The 19,005-nt window shown below is 42.2% G+C and overlaps 2 protein-coding genes across 2 annotated transcripts in view; both read right to left on the bottom strand.

The window, feature by feature from the left end:
- The window catches only part of LOC144712760 (ENHANCED DISEASE RESISTANCE protein (DUF1336)), a 69,452-nt gene extending 60,190 nt beyond the window's left edge, over nucleotides 1–9,262 (bottom strand). The window contains exons 1-3 of the mRNA XM_078587060.1: nucleotides 8,867–9,262; nucleotides 8,084–8,158; nucleotides 7,941–7,994 (exon numbers count right to left, since the gene is read on the bottom strand). Of these exons, the coding sequence (XP_078443186.1) occupies nucleotides 7,941–7,994; nucleotides 8,084–8,158; nucleotides 8,867–9,079 (342 nt within the window). The 5' untranslated portion in view covers nucleotides 9,080–9,262. The remainder of the gene's footprint in view (nucleotides 1–7,940; nucleotides 7,995–8,083; nucleotides 8,159–8,866) is intronic.
- A 1,720-nt stretch (nucleotides 9,263–10,982) lies between these two features.
- Nucleotides 10,983–13,956, bottom strand: LOC144713209 (putative receptor-like protein kinase At1g80640). The gene is made up of 10 exons (XM_078587723.1): nucleotides 13,513–13,956; nucleotides 12,868–13,038; nucleotides 12,529–12,776; nucleotides 12,287–12,419; nucleotides 12,124–12,187; nucleotides 11,942–12,038; nucleotides 11,756–11,852; nucleotides 11,560–11,678; nucleotides 11,388–11,477; nucleotides 10,983–11,253 (listed from the first exon to the last, which is right to left on the bottom strand). The coding sequence occupies exons 1-10, from the start codon at nucleotides 13,676–13,678 to the stop codon at nucleotides 11,089–11,091; spliced, it is 1,350 nt and encodes a 449-aa protein (XP_078443849.1). The 5' UTR covers nucleotides 13,679–13,956; the 3' UTR covers nucleotides 10,983–11,088.
- Nucleotides 13,957–19,005: the final 5,049 nt, after the last annotated feature.

Genomic DNA, 19,005 nt, shown 5'->3' with positions numbered 1-19,005 from the left:
TGCAAAATGACAGTACACATGTCAAAGCCTCTACCAGACTAAGGAAAAGCAATAAATAATATCACGATAGAAGATTAAGAGAGTTTAATGATTTTAAAAGAGCTGAGGAGTAAAAGATTTACATGTATCCCGACCATAACCGGAGAACAAATAATTCATTCAATTCATTACAAGGACTCTGATACTCAAAATCTCATAGATATAAAGATTGAGTTTGGCAAGAAAACTTAGGCCAATAATTTTTCTACCATCTTGAAGAACAAACATAATTTTTTTTTGAAGAAAGATAGGAGAGATGACACAAATCAGTGATCCCCCTGTTGTGATATATAAATAGGAACGTTAAGTACATAAATGGCCTACGCAGCCGCCCCGTGCCCTGGCAATGGGCCTTTAAACTATGCAGAGGTAAAACATGCCACGACTTGCACAACACCGTTCCTTGATGCTTCCCATCTGTTGAATATGACTTTGTTCCTGTGCAGCCATAATACCCAGAACACTATGAAGAGTCGACCATGCCCCTCTCGCCCCTCTGCATGGGCTGCCTTGTATAGAGTCCAAAAAGGCTTCCTCTAAGGAGACATCCATCCCCAGAATTGGCTGATGGCTCTACACAGCATGGGCAAACAAGCACTCGAAGAATAAATGGTCAGAGTCTTCTTCGAGGCATCTGGGAGCCATCTCTTCTTAACGAGTTTTGTTACGAGTTTTTGTCGAAGCAGCAACCTACAGAAAAATCTCACCTTTAGGGGACGCTTTTGTCTCCATATGATGCGACACGCATGGAGGATCCTCAGTTCTTCCCCCAAATATCTGCAGCAGAGTCTTGTGTAGACATCTCGAACAGAGAAGGGTGTGCCTATCCACTCCCACCCGTCTTGTGTCCCTCCTAGTGGGGGGAGATGGATCAGGATCTGCTGCAGCCTTATATATTCTTCAGTTCTTTGGTGGGACATGGTGTCATCAAGGCCTGGGACCCATGTGTCATCCCAGCATTCCCAAACCATGGCATGTGGGTTCCATGCAAGAGAAAACAAGCGCGAGAATTTTGAAATTAGTATGCCCAAACCCAACCATGCGTCTAGCCAAAAACAGAATAATGTGCCCTCCCCCAGCTTGGCTTTGAAGAATTCTTGGACTTAAGGAAACGTCTAACTCATTTTTCACCAAAAAGCAGAGGACCCACAGACCGGAGCCGCATGACTCTATCAGTCCAAGCGGGATCCATAAATGTTCTTCGGAATTCGTGTAACCATATCTGTATCCAGTCCCATCAGCCTGCTCATCCACTTCGCCAATAAAGCTATATTTTTTCTTTTGAAAAGTGACTTAAGGCGGTCACGCAACCACCCTAAGTTACTTGTGAAGGTAGCTAAAGCTCTCCACACTACACAGCCAACCCCTCCCTTATCTGATTAGCCCTCGAACAAACCATGATGCCATGAGGCCCTCAACCTCATGGGTGAGCCTGTCCTTGGACACCTTACGTCCCATAAATACTGTCTCATTGCGGTGTAACCGTATTGTCCAGATCACTGTCATTGCTCGACCCCCCTCCTCACTCCTAGGGCCTCCTTGCCTTAGAACTCCCAAAAGACCCCTCCGACATCACATTCGCCACCAGCTGCCCTTGGGTGGCCCAGATTGAGCAGGCGAGTGGGCATTTGAAGAATAAATGATTGCAGTTTTTGTCGCCACTCGTGCATAAAATGCATGCCGCGGAGGTGTCAGGATAAATCCTCTTTCGGAAGATCTGTGTCACGAGTCTCTTGCGCAGTAAGAGCCATCCAAAGATCTTAACCTTTAGTGGAACCTTTAGGCACCAAATGGCCCGACATGCCTAGATTGTTGATTGGGCCTCATTTCCGTGGCAGATCCTCATGTAGGCCTTCTGAACAGAAAAGGGAGCGCCTGTCCAAACCCATCCATATTGTTCTCCATGTCTTGGCCTGCACTAGATCAAAGCTTGTTGTATGCCCAAGAAATCCGCCACCCTCCTGTTTGACAGAGCACCGTCGACCCTCGGATTCCATGTGTTGTCCCAACATTCCCCCCCTATGGCATCGGGGCATCTGGCCAGCGCATAGAGCCGAGGGAATGTCTCCCTCAAAGGGCCATCCAAAGACCACTCGTCCTAAGTTGAAGTCTTGCATTTTCAATACTCCCATCCCCCCAAGCAGATCGGTCCACACAATATGTCCTACGATATGACGGCCATCCCCTGCCCCTCCTTCGACCCTGAGCTTTTCCATAGGACCTTCGTATCATACTTTTCAGGCATTTGCCGACCCCATTTGTAGCTTCAACACCGAGAGGTAGAAGATAGGAATCGCTAAAAGCATGTGTCGCAACAACACCAATCATGGCCCAACATGCATGCCAGACCTTCCCCATCACCTACTCCACAAAGAAATAAGGGGAAAATAGGATTGGACCTCACAGTAGCCAAGCTTCAGATCCTGCGAACTGAAGGACTCAACTTTTATTGCAATGAGAAGTATTTTTCTGGTATTTTTTAAACACAGATTTATGATACTTGTAAGAAGTTGACATAGATCCCACAATTTGATATCAAGAATTGATCCAATCTCGTAGAATTGTCTCAATACGAAGACTGGAAAAGATGAGATAGAAAGAAAAACACTCGAAGGAGTAGATCGACGATGGAGATCTCCTGGAGCTCCTTCTGGTTGGCAGGCACGCTCCTGCTCCCCCAGCCCTCTTGCCAAAACTTGGCAGTTGATTTCTCTCCGTATCCAGTTTCCCGCTTCTTTCTCTGATTTATAATAGGTCTGCACGTGTGAGGTCACACGTGCCTTCTTTTCTTCGTCGGATATTTCTTGGAGAAGAATCGGTGCATGTCAGAAGTCAAGGGGAGATTGTCCTTTTTAACTATATAGTGGGTTATTTAAGTAACCTATGAAACTAATTGAGGTGAATAGAACAGAATGAACATTCTCAAGTTCGAGCCTAAAATTTCTTTCTAGAGCAATGTGGCCACCCTTCATTCTCCCTAATTTTTCCCAAATTCTCACTGGTTGGTAATCGTCATAGTTCTAAAAGAGTTAAATCCTGCAGCCCCCAATATTGAGCAAACACTGAGCCAAAGTAGGACAATGAGGCCTCCTCAGATGACCCACCCAGTTGAACATTGTTATCATGATTCAAATAATGTAGGTTCTGACTTTGCTACAGGAGCTGTTTTTGACATTTAAAACAAGAGCTGTTTTTGACTTTGCTACAGGACCTCCATGTAATTCAAGGATAAATGAAGAGAATGAAGTATCAAGGGGTTGAAGGGTGAGAGGAGGTCTTGTCAACAGACTGATCAGCGGCGACATGCAGAGATAATGGAGTATCAAGGGTGCTTTAAGCTGGGTCCAGTAAATAGGACTAGTGGATCCCACAGATGGAAGCCAAGGTGGTTGGGCAACAGTCAACAGATAATTTGAAGGTAAAATTGGCTTAAATGGGTAATGCCTGCAGTCACACTAGAGGCAAAAAATCATATTCATAAAGAGATGATGGGGATGGATATGAAGGTGAAGACCACCCTGACTCTCCTCACAGAGACATTGGCGAAAGGCATCATTCCTTGTGTGGTTGGGGCGGCCAGACACAAGGAGGGGGAACCCCATGGGCTGGCACAAAAATTATCCTCAGGAAGGCAGAGTCCAGTAACCAGCCCAGGACATAGAGGTTCTGATACGCTCCTGAAGGACACGAGATGTTGTCGAACAAATCTTGAACCAAAATTTCAAGATAATACTCCAAATGGTAGCAACTCGAACCAATGTAGTCAGGGGTAGGGTACTTGAATTAAGAATACAATGCAGAAGAGATCAATACGACAGACCAGATCGGTCGGTAGTCCTGTGGCAAAGGGAGGATCTCCCTAAACCAGCCAAGCATGAGCCTCAGGGTGTCTGGGAGCACCCCTCTAAGAAGAGTCAGTTAGCCATCGTCCTTCCCTACTTGATCCCTCTTCATATTTATAATGTCCACCACCGTTTCTAATTGTCCTCGTGCCCAGTTCCGCATGAGTTGACCAGATACATTTCTTATGTCGCAAGTAAGTGCGTGGAAGAGTCGTATCAGGCTCTCAAAGGGGGGTTCCAGCAGAAAGTGGACGAAGAGCATGAGGGCTGGTTCACAGCGAGTCCAAGCTGGACAAGGTCTAAGTAGCTTTTTGTAAGGGGAGAGAGACTGACAAGTTGGGAAAGGGAGCGGCTTGCTTCAGCTGCTTGGATGGCGGTCACCATGCGAAAGTATGTCAGAAACCCCACATTTGCCACAGCTGCTAAGGCACAGGACATTGCCAGTTTGGGTGTCTGCAAAAAGAGCGGCGGAAGAACGAATAGAACACCCCAATACAGGCTGCACAAGGAGCAGGGGAAGTCAAAAAGCGTGGGAGGGCCACATGGCAGAGAGAGAGACCAAAATACATAGAAACCTTCTTTTGGGAAGCCTCATGGACAATGTGGTGGGGGCATTTCCAACGTTGGAGGAGGTTAGGCAGGAGATATGGATGGGTTCAGGTGGAACTATAGTGATTTGACTCAGGGAGTTTTCTTTATTGGAGGGACATCCATGGCACGTTGTGCAGCTCGACTCTGACACTCTGCAGAGGGAGGCAGTGACAGAAGCATCTAATTGTTATATTAGAAGCTCAAGGGGTATCGATGGGGCACAGAACAAGTGTTATATTAGAAGCTCGAGGGTGACAATATGGTTGCAACACAATAAGGTCATTTTGTGAGGATGGGAGTTCCCCTCCCTCCACACCGATGTAGAGAGTTTAGTCTCTGTCTGGTTTAGATGGAGAATGGAGGGTGTGTTGACCCCGCGGGTCAAGGGTGTATTGAGACTTGTCTACATAGTAATCATATCGCAAGGTTCACACATCTAGGGTGACCTTCCCCCTCCTTTTTTTCTAGGAAAACATTTGAGTCCCTCTAGAACCATACATTTTTTTATGTACCTGCTGAAATATATCCAGCATTCGGGCCTCAAAGGAGCACTACTGCTGCCAATAAGTCTTGGAAAATTTCACGACAAACAGTGCAATTTTACAAAGGTACTTGATAATTTCATATCAAGGTTCATATAGAGAGTCATCATCAATCCCATCAAGGTTCATGCTGTGATTAGTAGTCCTAATTATTCCTACAAGAAGAAATCTAGGTTTTACTGGGGTAATATGTTAATGAGAGCTAGTTCATTGAAGGCTCCAGATTTGATCCAGTTGCCTTCACAGAGACATTTTAACAAAGATGCATTTGAGTCAGGTGGACGTGTCATTTTGACTACTGAAGATAAGCCCTCAAAACTATCCAATTTATAAACTGGTGCACCTCATAGTGATTCAGACTTACCATTGAAGCCTCAAATACATCCTAGAAGAGTCTCAAATACATCTGGAATATCAAAGGGGAACACTCAACTTCGTAAATAATCAATTCGGCCAGTAGAAGGCAAACACAACTTGGTCAGCTTGTCATTAATAATCTCAATTGAGGTTCATGACAACTATGACGCTGTGTGACAAGACTGTAAAACCATGACAAGACTCAAATAAGGTCTATCAAGACATTGTAATTATTTCTTCAAAAATATTCAACTAAAATTTCCAAACAGCAGTTCCGACATTTCTGAGTATAAGATAGTGAGGGAGAGATAATGAGGGGCTAAGAAGTAGAAGAATAAGGAGAGCAGGCGAGGGGAAGATCATCGTCTCTGGAAGATACAAGAAGCCACCATCCAAGCAGGGAAGACCATCTCCAAGACAAAAGGGAAGATGGTTATGGTCGAAGGGGAAATGAGGAGGGGAAGGTCAATAAGCAATTCAAGTGTCTGCAATTTCTTTTTTTTTTTTTTGAACAATAAAGAAGATCACCCAGCTTGGTGAACCTCCGTACACGTGGACAGGGGGTATCTAGGCCAATACTGGCCCATCGTGCCCCCAATACCCTCCACCTCAGCCAGGACCAAACCAACAGAACACAAGTCTCTCCACTTCATTTATAGCCCTATCCACCGACATTGCCTTCCCCTTGAATAAGACCTCGTTGCGATGGGACCATATCACCCAAAGCACCACGAATCTCAGCCCCCCCTCCTTCTCAAACCCACGTTGACTCCGCGGCAGTGTAGCCCATAAGACCGAACTCGACGTTATCTCTCCTGGCCCCTGGCTAGCCCATATCGCACGGGCAAGCCGACATTGGAAAAAAAGATGCTAGCACTCCTCTTCCTCCTCCGTACACAGAAGGCACAGAGATGATTCTGCCGGGAAAAACCTTCGAGGTCTCACACGGGTCATTTTCCGCTTTCTGGCAAACATCCAGGCAAACACCATAACCTTCAGAGGTATCTTTGCCTCCAAATTAAGCGACATGCCCCTAAGATGATCGGGTCCTCATTGTGGTGTGTTCTCAACCTCTGGTATACTCCTCGACCGGAGAACGGGCCCAATGCCCATATCCACCCATCTGTCATCTCCTCCATTGGCCGCCAGTTGCCTAATGTTTGATGAAGGCTTAAGAAATCCTCCACCCGCTGATTACATAAGATGGCCGCACACCATCCCAACACTCTTCCACCTATGCTTGCCGATGACGGGCTAGGGCATACAGGCGAGGGAAAAGGTCTCGAAAGCGTCCACGCGACGTCCAATCATCCATCTAAAACCTAAAGCCGGCGGTTTTAGATGGATTCTCCCAGTTCCCAATTGAGCCCGGAAGAATTCCCTAACCAAGGGGAACACCTTCCTCATCCCTCTCCAAAAGGCCGACTCCCCCCTCACCTTATCCATCAAATTCTCCCAGTCCAAATTGGAGTTGTATCTGTCCCTCAAAACATCCTTAATCAGGTCATCCTCCGGTCCCACGATCCGTCTAACCCATTTCGTCAGTGGAGCCACATTCAGTGTATCTAGGTGAGGTACTCCAAGTCCACCCTATTTAGTTGGCGTGCAAATGTCTTCCCATGAAACCAACGCCATGCCACGCCCCTCCCCTGCATTGGACCCCTTCCAAAGGAATCTCCGCATGAACCCACTTAGGCGTTTCACAACACCCACCCGAAGTTTAAACACGGATAAATAAAAGGTTGGTATTGCTGATAGTACTGACCGCAATTTAAAAGGACGGATAAATAAAAGGTTGGTGTTTGCAATTTCATGCCTGTATCTAAACTCATTCCGGTCCCTAAGTAACTGTTTGGAATGCCTTTGGACTGTGTTTTCTTACAGGGCCGATGTCATTAATAAACCCTGCCAGTATCATATCAGACCACCCTCTTTAAAAAATGGACAAACAGTGAAGGATCAACTGCATGGTACAACATCTCTGTGTTCCAAAAACTGCGGTGATACCACAATCACATTTCTTTGTGTTCCAATATCCCCCGCACCATTTACAGAGCTACTACAGGCTTATCATGATAGCCCACAGGCCACCCATTCGAGATGTTGCTGAATAGTACGGACTAATGAAACAGCCAATTAGATTACGAGACTGCCTTTCCTTGTATTGCATGAACATTATCAGCGGAAGTCAGGCCAGCTAATGAATTGTTCTTTTGATGCATAAATATGGTGGCCAACCCCAGTCTCCTCAAACTCATCACTCTAGCATTAAGTTTATCCAGCCATCAGTCAAAGTCATCATCCTCCACAGTCCCAGAGCTACTGCGGACCATTTAAAAGAAGGTACATTAACTGAGTTGCTGAGGTTAGTTTCACATTCATGCCTCTCGATTGCCAAGATGAACTAAGAAATTTCTTGATTGGAGTCTGCTCTCACATCCAGCCAAAGTCATTGTTAGTTATAATTTATTCCTTGGTTTTAAATTCAAATGTACTGTTAAATCGTGATTGATAGGAATAAACTAAATTCTGGAAAAGTACTAAATTCTGGAATGGAGAAATGGCTTACCTCTCCTTTCTTTGTCTCATCCAAACGATTGTAAAATCTCAGAACATAGACATCCTAGGGGAAAAAAAAATATTCCAAGTCACATTATGAAGATGATAATATAAAAAGAAAAGTAATGTAGGCCTGGTTTTCACAATAATTACCCCATCGCCAATTTTCCTGCGTCCCATATCCTCCACCTTAAGTGCATGGCTAATGACCCCCTTCCTGATGGGTTTCTATAAACAGGACGCGGAAGCAGAAAATATCAAATTTTAAATTATTCAGAATTTTTTTTAACGAGCATTGAAATTTAGATAAATACGAACGTCCTCAAATATGATTGCTACATGCTGTAGACCTAGGAGGGAAAAAAATTTAGCCCTCTTTAAACACCAATCCAAGACATGATTCAATAGAACACGGTAAAAAGAGGTTTTTTCGACACCCTTTCAACATGGAATACTGTACATCTTTGCCAGCCGTTCTTTATAATTGAAGAACACTAAACAATATGTAAATCACGATTATAAACATAAGTACCATAGCTTCTGGGGAAAGAAAATCATTGGACTAGAGAAGTCTTCGAAACTCGATTTTCTAGGAATTTTACCCACGAGACAGAAAAGGAACGTCTCAAAAGAAATTAATGAACCAAGGGACATCTCGTAATCCCAATGTCAAACCGAAAAACAAAGGTCTTTTGATGGATTTCTAAATAAAAACAGATGAAGAGCCTTTGATTTTATACACTCAGCTCAAACTAAAAAAAGAAGATATCATCGACTCCGATGTATTTATCATGTTCCCTCGTCTTCAATGCCAAATTTATCATGGACCCTGACCGTCAGAACCTCGTGAACCATTCAACATATTTCGAGTCAACATTCGATCGTGGAATCCCACTTTCAATCCAAGAAACTTCAGGCAAAGGAAGAAGGACGGACAATCCGATGGTCTTCATTTGGATTCCTCTTGTACATGGCGATATACTTGTCCTTCAGCGTCAGATAGCGGAGATGGCAATACTCGTGGCCGACGGAATTGACGCCGAGGTGGTACACCCATCCAGAATAGATCAATCTCCTCCCGCGGCGCGACGAACCACTCTCTGGTCCGTCTTCCTCCCCGCCAGAAATTCCCACACTCCGCCCGGACATTCCTCCACCCTGTCACCGATAATCACCGATTGCTCTAACGATGATCTTCCAGCGATTGATCTAACCCAACAATCGATCCAATTCCATGGCCACCGGCGACGACGGAGTCAGATCTTTGACTGCGTGCTCCAGTGGAAAGCAGATCTGGGCTCCCTCTAGTTTCAATTCATCGTTCTAGATTATTTAATTACAGTTCGGGAAATAAATATGCCCTGGACTACGGTCTTCTCCGTGCGATGTGCGGTTGTGCGGAGCGTCCGCACCGCACACAATGCAGGCCTGTGTGATGTGCGGTTGTGCGTTTACGTGCGTTTTTTCTTTTAAGAATAAAAGTCGTCGTTTCTCATCTCTCTCTCATCACTCTCTCCACTCTCTTTCGCTGTTTCTCATCTTTCTTTCATCACTCTCTCGTCTCTCTCTTTCGCTGTTTCTCATCTCTCTCTCGTCTCTCTCTTTCGCTGTTTCTCATCTCTCTCTCGTCTCTCTCTTTCGCTGTTTCTCATCTCTCTCTCATCTCTCTTTAACAAACATCCTCAAGTAGGGAACTAGGGATCAGGGATGGTCTTGTTCGTGTTCTTTTTTTAAAAAAAAAACTACTGCTTCTCATCTCTATCAACTCTCTCTCATATCTTTCTCTCAAATCTCCCATCTTTCTTTATCGCTCATCTTTCATATCTCCCCTCTCTCTCATCTTTCATATCTCGTCTCTTTCATCTCTTATCTTTCTCTCACATCTCTCATTTCTCATCTCTCTCTCATATCTCTCACATCTCTCCTCTCGCATCTCTCTCTCATAACACTCATCTCTCTCACACGCATCTCCCATCCTTCTCTCTCATCTCTCTCTCACACATCTCCCATCCTTCTCTCTCATCTCTCTCTCACACATCTCCCATCCTTCTCTCACATATTTCCTCTCTCATCTCTCTCTCGCACATCTCTCCAATCTCTCACATCTCTTTCATCTCTCTCACATCTCTCCCATCGCTCTATCGTCCCACATCTCTCTAATCTCCCTCTTATCTTACATTCTCTCGTCTCACATCTCTCTGTCATCTCTCATCTCGTCTCTCTCATCTATATATTGCCTCACGTTTCATCTCTCTCGCCTCACATCTCTCTGTCGACTCTCGAGTTATGTGCACTTATATAGAATATTGTTTTTGAATATTAATTAAGATACCATTATGTGGCTCTACTTCGATCTATTGATTCCTCATTAAATTTATGCTTACGATAGGCCCCAATATCATAGGATACGCAGTGACGCAGTGTCGCAGTGCCCGAGGGAAAGGGGAATTCGCTTGCATCAGTTGTGTCAAAAAGCCCATTGATTCTACTACGGACGCATTCAATAGTTTTTTGCATTGATTTGAGAATTTTCGGTCATTAAATCTATTTAATAGGAAATAACCCGCGTATATCCCATAGGAACTTAGGAAGCGACAGGACTACATATTTGTGGGAGTTAGAGATGGTAAAATCTGGGCCACTAATCTGCAAATTCACAGAAAACGCATAATATGACGAGAGGGTCCAAAAAATATACTTCAAAGGTTCTTCATAGTCGCGCAAAAAACAACAAAATACATAGATCGACATCATTCGATTCAACACAACCATGACTTAATAATTTAAAATTAATAAAGAAAATACTTAATTTGTAATTAATTTTACTTGTTCCCAATTTCTTAATAGCCACATTTTTTAATGAGTTTTCATCAAAGAAGGGCTTTCCACATCTAATCAATCAATAACCGCATAAATAACAGTTAAAACAGTACGCAGCCCGCACCACATTTAAGTGGCGATTAAAATAACCGGAGCTTGCTAAGATTCTCAGCAATCGACCAGCAGATTCACGGAGTGCGGACTACGTATAACAATATGTACACCCAAATCATGGGACTGAAAACTTTGGCGATTATAAAAACTCTATACAGCCGATTAAAACATATGACATAAGAAAAAATCTCAAGATCTAACACCTCGGTTGCATCAGAAATTGGTCAGAGAACAGAAGACTTGTTCTTTGATGTTGGCGAAGTTTCCTGGATCCTCAGAGAGCCACCTAGTTCAATGGGCACGAGGGGAATGAGAGAATGGAGCACATCGGTGATCAACGGTCTGTAGCTCGGCTCTGGCTGCACACAGAGCACAGCGACGGCAGCCACCTGCAAATCGGATATTGTTGAAAGAGCACTTTGTAAAAATAATTAAATATATATATATAGTAAATTAAATTTAAAATCCCACTTGGTAAAAAGATAGAAAAATAAATAAATAAATAAAAAGAAAGAAAGCGCACTTGGTATAAGTGTTTCAGGTCCATTGTGCTCCTGATGACTGGATCGATAATGTTGGGGAGCTTCGATCTGTCTGTCAACTGAGGCATGGCCTGGAGATTGAATTTGATATTAAACGCATGCCGGGCCTGAAAAGTGACTGGAGGAGCAGAAGAAAAAGGGTGAAAAAATTACCCATGTCACTATGGATTGGCATTGGGAAGGTGATATTATTTCTACAGCCTTTCTCCCCATTAGAAGCTCCAATAAGACGACGCCAAAGGCATAGACATCGCTTTTCTCAGTGAGCTTACCTGGGTAGATATGAAGAGAATTAGGGAAAATAGTTTAAAATAATAAAAAAAATCAAAGATCTTGGCCGGGTCTAAACCATCGAGAAGGTACTCTGGGGCTACATGGCCCAAGCTTCCAGGAAGTCGGACTGCGCTTTTGCTTTGGCCAATAACCGCAAGCCCAAAATCGGAGATCTGGGATTAGTGAGAAATTAAGAGGATGTTATTGCACATAGTGTGAAGTGGGTCCAAGGAATACGATATATTTAAGATTATGATTATACCTTGGCATTGAACTCGGAGTCCAACAGGACATTAGATGATCTGAGATCTCTGTGGATCACAGGCGGGTAGCAGTGCTCGTGCAGATACTCCAGTCCCCTTTTTTTTCAGCAGAGAAAAGCCATTATTTAGTCAAGATAATTAAAATTCTGACTGCTAGACTTTAGTCAGAACACGTCCTCACCTAGCAGTATCAAGAGCGATCTTCATGCGAATATGCCACGTTAGAGCCGGCGTGCTCGAGGGTCCTGTGCCAATAAAAATGTCATAAGATTGAATTTTATCTTCAACGAGATATTATTTCTGAGATCAGAAATACTAGGAGATAGAATTTATAAAATAGGTACCATGTAATTGGCATTCGAGAGATCCGTTTTGCATGAACTCGTAGACTAGAAATCTTGTTTGGCCGTCATTTGAGTAACCCACGAGAGAAACTATGTTAGGATGACGTAATCTGCAGAGCAAATCCATCTCGTTCTGCCATTACGCCAAACGAAAGATGGGAAAAGAAAGGTGAATACTACTAGAACATTAAAATTAAATAAAATATAATCACAACTACGAGGCGGCAGAACTCAACCCATACCTCAAATTCTCTCTCAAAGTTCTCCCTACCGTTCCCCATCTTCTTCACCGTGACAAGAACACCTCCATCCAAGCATGCTTTATAAACGTATCCAGAACCGCCCTCGCTCAGCACGTTGCTTTCGCTGAAATTGTTTGTTGCAGCTTGCAGCAAAGCATGATCGATAACACATACAGATCCCTTCTTGACTGCCTTAGATGAATTGAATTTGCTCATTATTGGGCCAAAAGTAGAAAGTTTTACGCCATCTGTTTAAACAAAAATCGAATAAATTAGAGTGAGTGGCGTGGTTTTTAAAATACTTGGATATAGTTGAATACATTTCAGAAGGATGGATACCTCTGTCCCGTTCACCGTTTGAATAAGATCCCTGATGGTTCTTCCTTCGATAGAACCACAAGCCGAAAAAAACCAGAACGAACGCTGCCATAGCGACGGAGGCCAGAGCTAAAGATGCAATAATTTCAGCGTTGAAATGGCGAGCATGGTGCTCAGATGGCACGGCAGTTCCTGATGGCAGCAGATCATGAGTTAGGCCGAATAACCAAGAAGGCACGAACAACAGGAAAAGCGCCAATTTGAAAAGTACAATATGTTGGATCAAAATGGATGTGGAAATTTTAAAATCATTCGGAATCAAATGTTTATGCAAAACACACGAAGAAAAAGAATCATAAGGAGATCCCAATCTTCGTTCCGAAATCTCTCTAGGTCATTGGAACTTAAGGGAAGTTACAGACTGAATTCAGAGCTGAATAATCTAGAAGTGAGCTCACTAATCCAACGAAGGCTGAACGAAACCTGGATCTTTAGTTGAAAATCACAAAACTTGAATGATTTTACCCGCTGAATGCAAACTTTGAGAAATGACTTACGAAGAAATACGTCCGAAAAAATAGGAATGACTCAACAGGACCCGAGAAAACGAGTCAACGAGAAAAAAAATAGGCACAAGAGCCCGAAGCACTGATTCCGCAATGGTACCTGAAGAAGATGATACCACCGTTTCAGGCGAAGCCCGAGCACGGTGCCGTGATTGAGGAGCAAGAGCAGGCCCATCCGCAGAAGAATGTTCCGGGGGAAATCTTGCCACCGCCAAACCCAAGAACAAGGACCAGAGAAAAATCCAGATGAAGCAAAACCGAATCATAGCTTCAACGGAGAAAATTGGGGCAAATGGAAGCTAAGAAGCGAAGGAGAAATCTACAATGCCAATTCACAATTCAGTCATCGATCTCGCCAATACGAGCTTTACAGGACAATCTACCCAAGCATAAACATCATTCTCTCGTTTTCCCGATCTCCCTACACTGCACAGTGGGAATCAAAATCAAACTAGCATACTGTCACGTTCAAGAGTAAGATCGTTTTATCCTCGGGCAAGATCCGACAGGAGCGGCCAGCGCTTGTCCGCGCTCAGATAAAAACCAGCCGGCTAATCAACCAGGCCGTTTGAATTGGAACATCGCGGGATCCGAAAATACAACAATACCCCTGACACTCTTCTCCAAAACGAAGGGTATTTTAAGAATTTCACCCCGCTTTGTAACCTTCAAAGTGGGCAACGTGACCGCAACGCGCCAACGCGACCCACGATCGCCGTCATAATTACATTCAAGCCCTCCTAAAGTCCAATTTTATTAATGTCATATCCCACAAAAAGTGGGCCCCACGACCGCCACGTGAGATAACGTGAGATACACGTCTTGATAATGGGCCGATAGTTCGGTCGAGCCCAAGATAGGCCCATTAACTCTACGGGTGCGCGACGTCCACGTGGGGAGTGAACCCTAAATTTCTCTGCCAGTCTTCCAATATCCTTTCTCCGCTTCCCAGTTCGCAGTCGTTCTCTCCAATCTTCTCCATAAATCCGAGAAATTTGTTGAGTTCTTGGCCATGGGGACCATGGCAAATCGATCGGATGGTAGAAATTCGACGAATCCTGGGAAAACTGGGAGGAACGACAGTTCGACTCTTCACCGCCGGGCGTGCAATCGGTCGAAGAAGCAGAACTCGAAGAATCGAGAGTTGCGCGGCAGCGATCGGGATTTTCCGGCGGTGGAGAAGCCCAACACCAAGAAAATCGTCATGGAGAAGGTCGTTATACTGAAGCGTGAGGATAATCCGCCAAAGGTGAGTTTCGGGTCCGCGGGGGGGATTTCCACGGAATTGGGGATTCCGATCCCGAATCGGCCGCCGCACGTTTACGCGGGCTCCGGGTTCTTCTCGTCGCCTGCCCCGAGTTCTGTTCCTCTTCCGACTTCTTTTTTGTCAGAGAAGGAGGTTGCCAGCAGCGTCGATTTAGCCACGAAAGGTATCCGATTTCTTCTCCGTCTCGATGTGACATGATGAATTGGTTACTCCAATCATCCTTGATCATCCTTCTCTCAGATCCTTCTAACATGGCGTAACCTCCAATTCCCCGAATCTCTCTCTCTGATTTTTGTGTGAGAGGATCGGATATCTGGAGGAACAAACCAGATAGATCAAAGAGAACATCCGTGATTCAAAGATTGTGCCCTACTCTTTCTGTTCGATCTTTACTCCTCTTTGATCTGTCGTCGTCATTCCTGTTGTGATTTCACCATCTTCATCCAGCATTCTGTTCTATCATGTAAAGGGTAAAATTAGCCCCGTTTTCTCAGTAGCCTCTCTGATTTCATGGTCATATTAATGAAGAAAAAATGTTTTCTCTGATTCTTTGTGCGATTCGATTAGTGTTTGCCCACTCCGACACGATATCGGGAATTTTCCAGTATCAGAGAAAATGAAAGGGGAAATTTTGATTTTCGTCTTTACTGATATCAGGGTTTCGGATGACTTTCTCAGATATAGGTTGTTACGGTACTGATATCCCGCATGTTAAATATACATGAGCATTTTAAATATACATGTGTCAGTTATTGGGTTTGCCGATATCCGACATATATATGTTATATATAATTTAAGTACACTATCATTTTCGTATGAAACATTTACATGCACAATTGCGATAAACAATTACGTGCACAGCCCTAGAAGGCATACATATGTTGAGTATATTTAATCAATAAACAATAAAGATAAACAGGTTGAGCTAAGTCGAAATCCAAGTTAGCCTGGACCGACAAGAAATGGCTCAGTTAACCGAACTCGAAACCTAGGTGGACTCGATCAGCAGTTGATTTCTAGAGCCCATAGCATTTCACAATATCCGGTATCTGGTGGATATTAGAAATCATCCTAATATTGGTTGTCTAATACTGGATTGGGCAACACTGTGTCTGGCGATCAAATTTACATGTTTAGTACAAAATTTTAAATTATACTGCACAACCATGTCAATTCAGAAATTGCTTGAGAAGAATCTGCTATCCTTCTTCTTTGACTATACAATTCTGCATTGGGGACTAAAGAGAGAAAGAGAGATTAAAAGAGATTAAGTTGTACTCACTAAGTAAATTTAGCTAGTGATGAGTAAGGATTGTATCCACACAGAACGGTGATTGGATTTAATATTCTTAAAATAGTGATATGTGTAATAAAATGGGTTATGTACACAATACAGAGTCGGGTGATGAGATTATGTGAGGCGAGACAGTGATGATTACTACTATAATTAGGAAGATTACACTAGATAGTAGATAATAGATAATGACAGTTAGAATTTTAGCCAATTGATTGTGAGCAAAGATGAAATGAAGTTAACCAGAGAGAATGTACGAGAGTGGCGTAAAGGGCGAGTCATATGAGGTGGATGATGTGTAAGATGACGACAAGATGGTGATGTGAATATGGCAAGATGTGACTAGAGGGTATATGGACATGACGTGATTAGAGGTAATGGTGGAGTGTGACGGTAAAATCAATCAATGATGTTGAGAAGGAAAAATGTAAGGTAATGATACTTACCATAGATAGTTATGTTTTGCCAGGATCATGGTGATTTCGAGTGCATGTAAGCTCCCTCTGTTCTTTGTTGCCTCTTCCCACGCACCTTAGGACATGAGGAACAAGCTTGATGGATCTCAAAAACTCCCTAGCTTTCAATCAGCCTCTATGAGTAGAAAGCAAGTTTAAGGATGAATTTGAAAATGATCCACTCTTGTATTTATATATCAAAGGGTATAAGATGGAAAGAGGGGATAAAGATGAAGCATTCTCAAATTTTCAGCTCAATTGACAGTTTGGATCATTAAATATCAAGCTTTGATGTTGGAGCAATTCTAGCCATCCATTTTTTTCTTCCTCCTTGTCATTGATGTTGGGGCCTACTAATTTTCCATTAGTGGTTAAAGTCCATTAATATTTCATGTTTTTCATTGGGGGCATCCCGTCGTTCTTCCGCAAACGTAAATTCCAAGAATGCCACATGTACCTACGGAATAAAAAGACAAGAATTTTTTTTTCCTTTTTAATGTTTAATTAATCATTGTGATGTGGGGACATGTCCGGCATGCCATATCACCATCTCTCTTATTTCTTTTAAAATATTATTCTATTAATGAAACACTGACACATCTCCTTTGCACTAGATAGAGCATTACTTCAATGATGGGGCGACATGGTAACACTTCTTTACGGGCCACATCAGCATCATTGTAATGTACATGTACATGCCACATGTACTGCTGCTAGTTTTCACTTACTCTCTCTTCCTTTTTTACTATTTTTCTTCTTAAACTACGAATATATTTATTGTGATTTAAATCTCTTCTTGTTTATAATTTTCCATGTTGCCCATTGCACCTTTTCGCAATGATTAGCACAACTATTCGTTGGGGGCACTTTTGATTGTTCGTCATGAGATTGAATCAAGTGGTGACACGTGGCACACATTCTTAAGGTGAAAATACATTTATAAATCGTTATAAAATAAATACTAAGTTGGGAAAATATAATAAATTTATATTTTGACTTAGAGAATTCATATCTCCATAAATATAAGGTCAAAAAGGTTGATACAAATATAATGAATCATAAAATTGATTACTATAAGAAAATGATGTTGAAAAAATGCTTCAAAATACCATTAAACCTGAAAAAATCATAATATGATTCTAAAATTAGATTTTATTATTTAAGGCTTGATAACGAATTTATAATTATTTAATGCATAAGATATGTAACTTTGACACAAATAACCTAATATTTTGCATGTTATCAGGGATCATTTGCCTGATTCACCAAGATTTTTAAAATAATAACTAGCAGTAATATCGTTTGAAATCACACTAAGATGGTAAGGACCTGAAAAACCACATTGGAATCTCAAAGTTTTTAGAAATGTTAATATTGTCTATAATAACAATAGTTTTTAGGGTAGAACAGGATCAAATTGTCGCTCAACAGCGAATGAATCAATAGTAATAAAATTACACTTTTCATTATGATAAATCAGAATTTGAGCTAAATAAGTCAATTTAAGGCTCGGATTTATGCAACAATGTTTATAAATTTTCCTTACTTAGAATAGGGTAAGGGTCGAATCCACAAGGAGCAGGTAATGAGAGGGTAAGTCGAATCCACAAGTATATTTTAAAATAATTATTTTAGGTTATTTCATATTTTTTGGATATTTAATAATTTTCTAAATAGGATATCAATGAAATGAAAACTAGTCAAACCTATTTTAAATAAATGAAATACATAGTTTTTTCGTTTTAGATAAGTTCTAAAAATTAAATGTGACTTTTTTATGAATGTTTGAAGAATTTTTAGGGTAATAAATAATATTTATCATTAAAGAAAACCTTCAGCCACAATTTGTGGGCTGTGGCGTTCCACTAGGTGGGTAGTAGACTGAAAACGATGGATCTTTTGCTATAGGAGGATTTTTTCAGTGTTGTTTGATGCGTTGGAAAGATTGAATTCTAGGCTATGCACTGGTATTTTTAACTAGAGGAAAATGTGATAAAATTAAAAGAAAACATTCAGGAGATCACACGAACCTTGTTGTCACTTCCCCGAGAGGCAAAGTTGTGAGATTTTGTCCAAGAATCCTAATCACACATGACCTCTCTCTCCCATAATCTTGTAGAAAAATTATGGATCAAAGAAATATGATGCACTAGGTCTCCAACAACAAGTTGGGAGAAGTAATCCAAGATGAGATACGAAGAGAGGGGAGAAGAGAATAACTAGAAGTGCCCTAACTTTCGAAGTCATTGGATTCAATTCAAAGGGTATGAAGGGCTAGGATTTCTTTATTTCCAGACTGTACCCATGTTCTCTCCTTCCCAGATTTGAAAATAGGCTTTTCAAATTAAAATTGTGGGTTAGTTCCATAATTATTGCCTTTAGTTTACCCAGTATTAAAGGAGGTTTGAATGTGCTTCTAGACTGGGCTTCTTGAGTGTTGGTTCTCCTCTTATTATCTATTAAATGGCTTAGTTTTCTACTTTCCTCCCATTTATATCTCAAATTCACCATTGCATTTACCTAAATCCTGTTGTTTGAATAAAATTCCAAGAAGATGTGAGAAATCCACTTGACTCC

Source organism: Wolffia australiana, chromosome 15 (assembly GCF_029677425.1).
Source record: "Wolffia australiana isolate 7733 chromosome 15, ASM2967742v1".
Lineage (NCBI taxonomy): Eukaryota > Viridiplantae > Streptophyta > Magnoliopsida > Alismatales > Araceae > Wolffia > Wolffia australiana.
This window is presented reverse-complemented; position numbering and strand designations above follow the sequence as displayed.

Coding starts and splice junctions, on each gene's coding strand:
- LOC144713209 (XM_078587723.1), bottom strand. CDS start 13,678: ATGATTCGGTTTTGCTTCATCTGGATTTTTCTCTGGTCCTTGTTCTTG. Junction 12,420..12,528: donor ACTTTGAGAGAGAATTTGAG/GTATGGGTTGAG, acceptor GCGTAATGGCAG/AACGAGATGGATTTGCTCTG. Junction 12,039..12,123: donor ATCGCTCTTGATACTGCTAG/GTGAGGACGTGT, acceptor CTGAAAAAAAAG/GGGACTGGAGTATCTGCACG.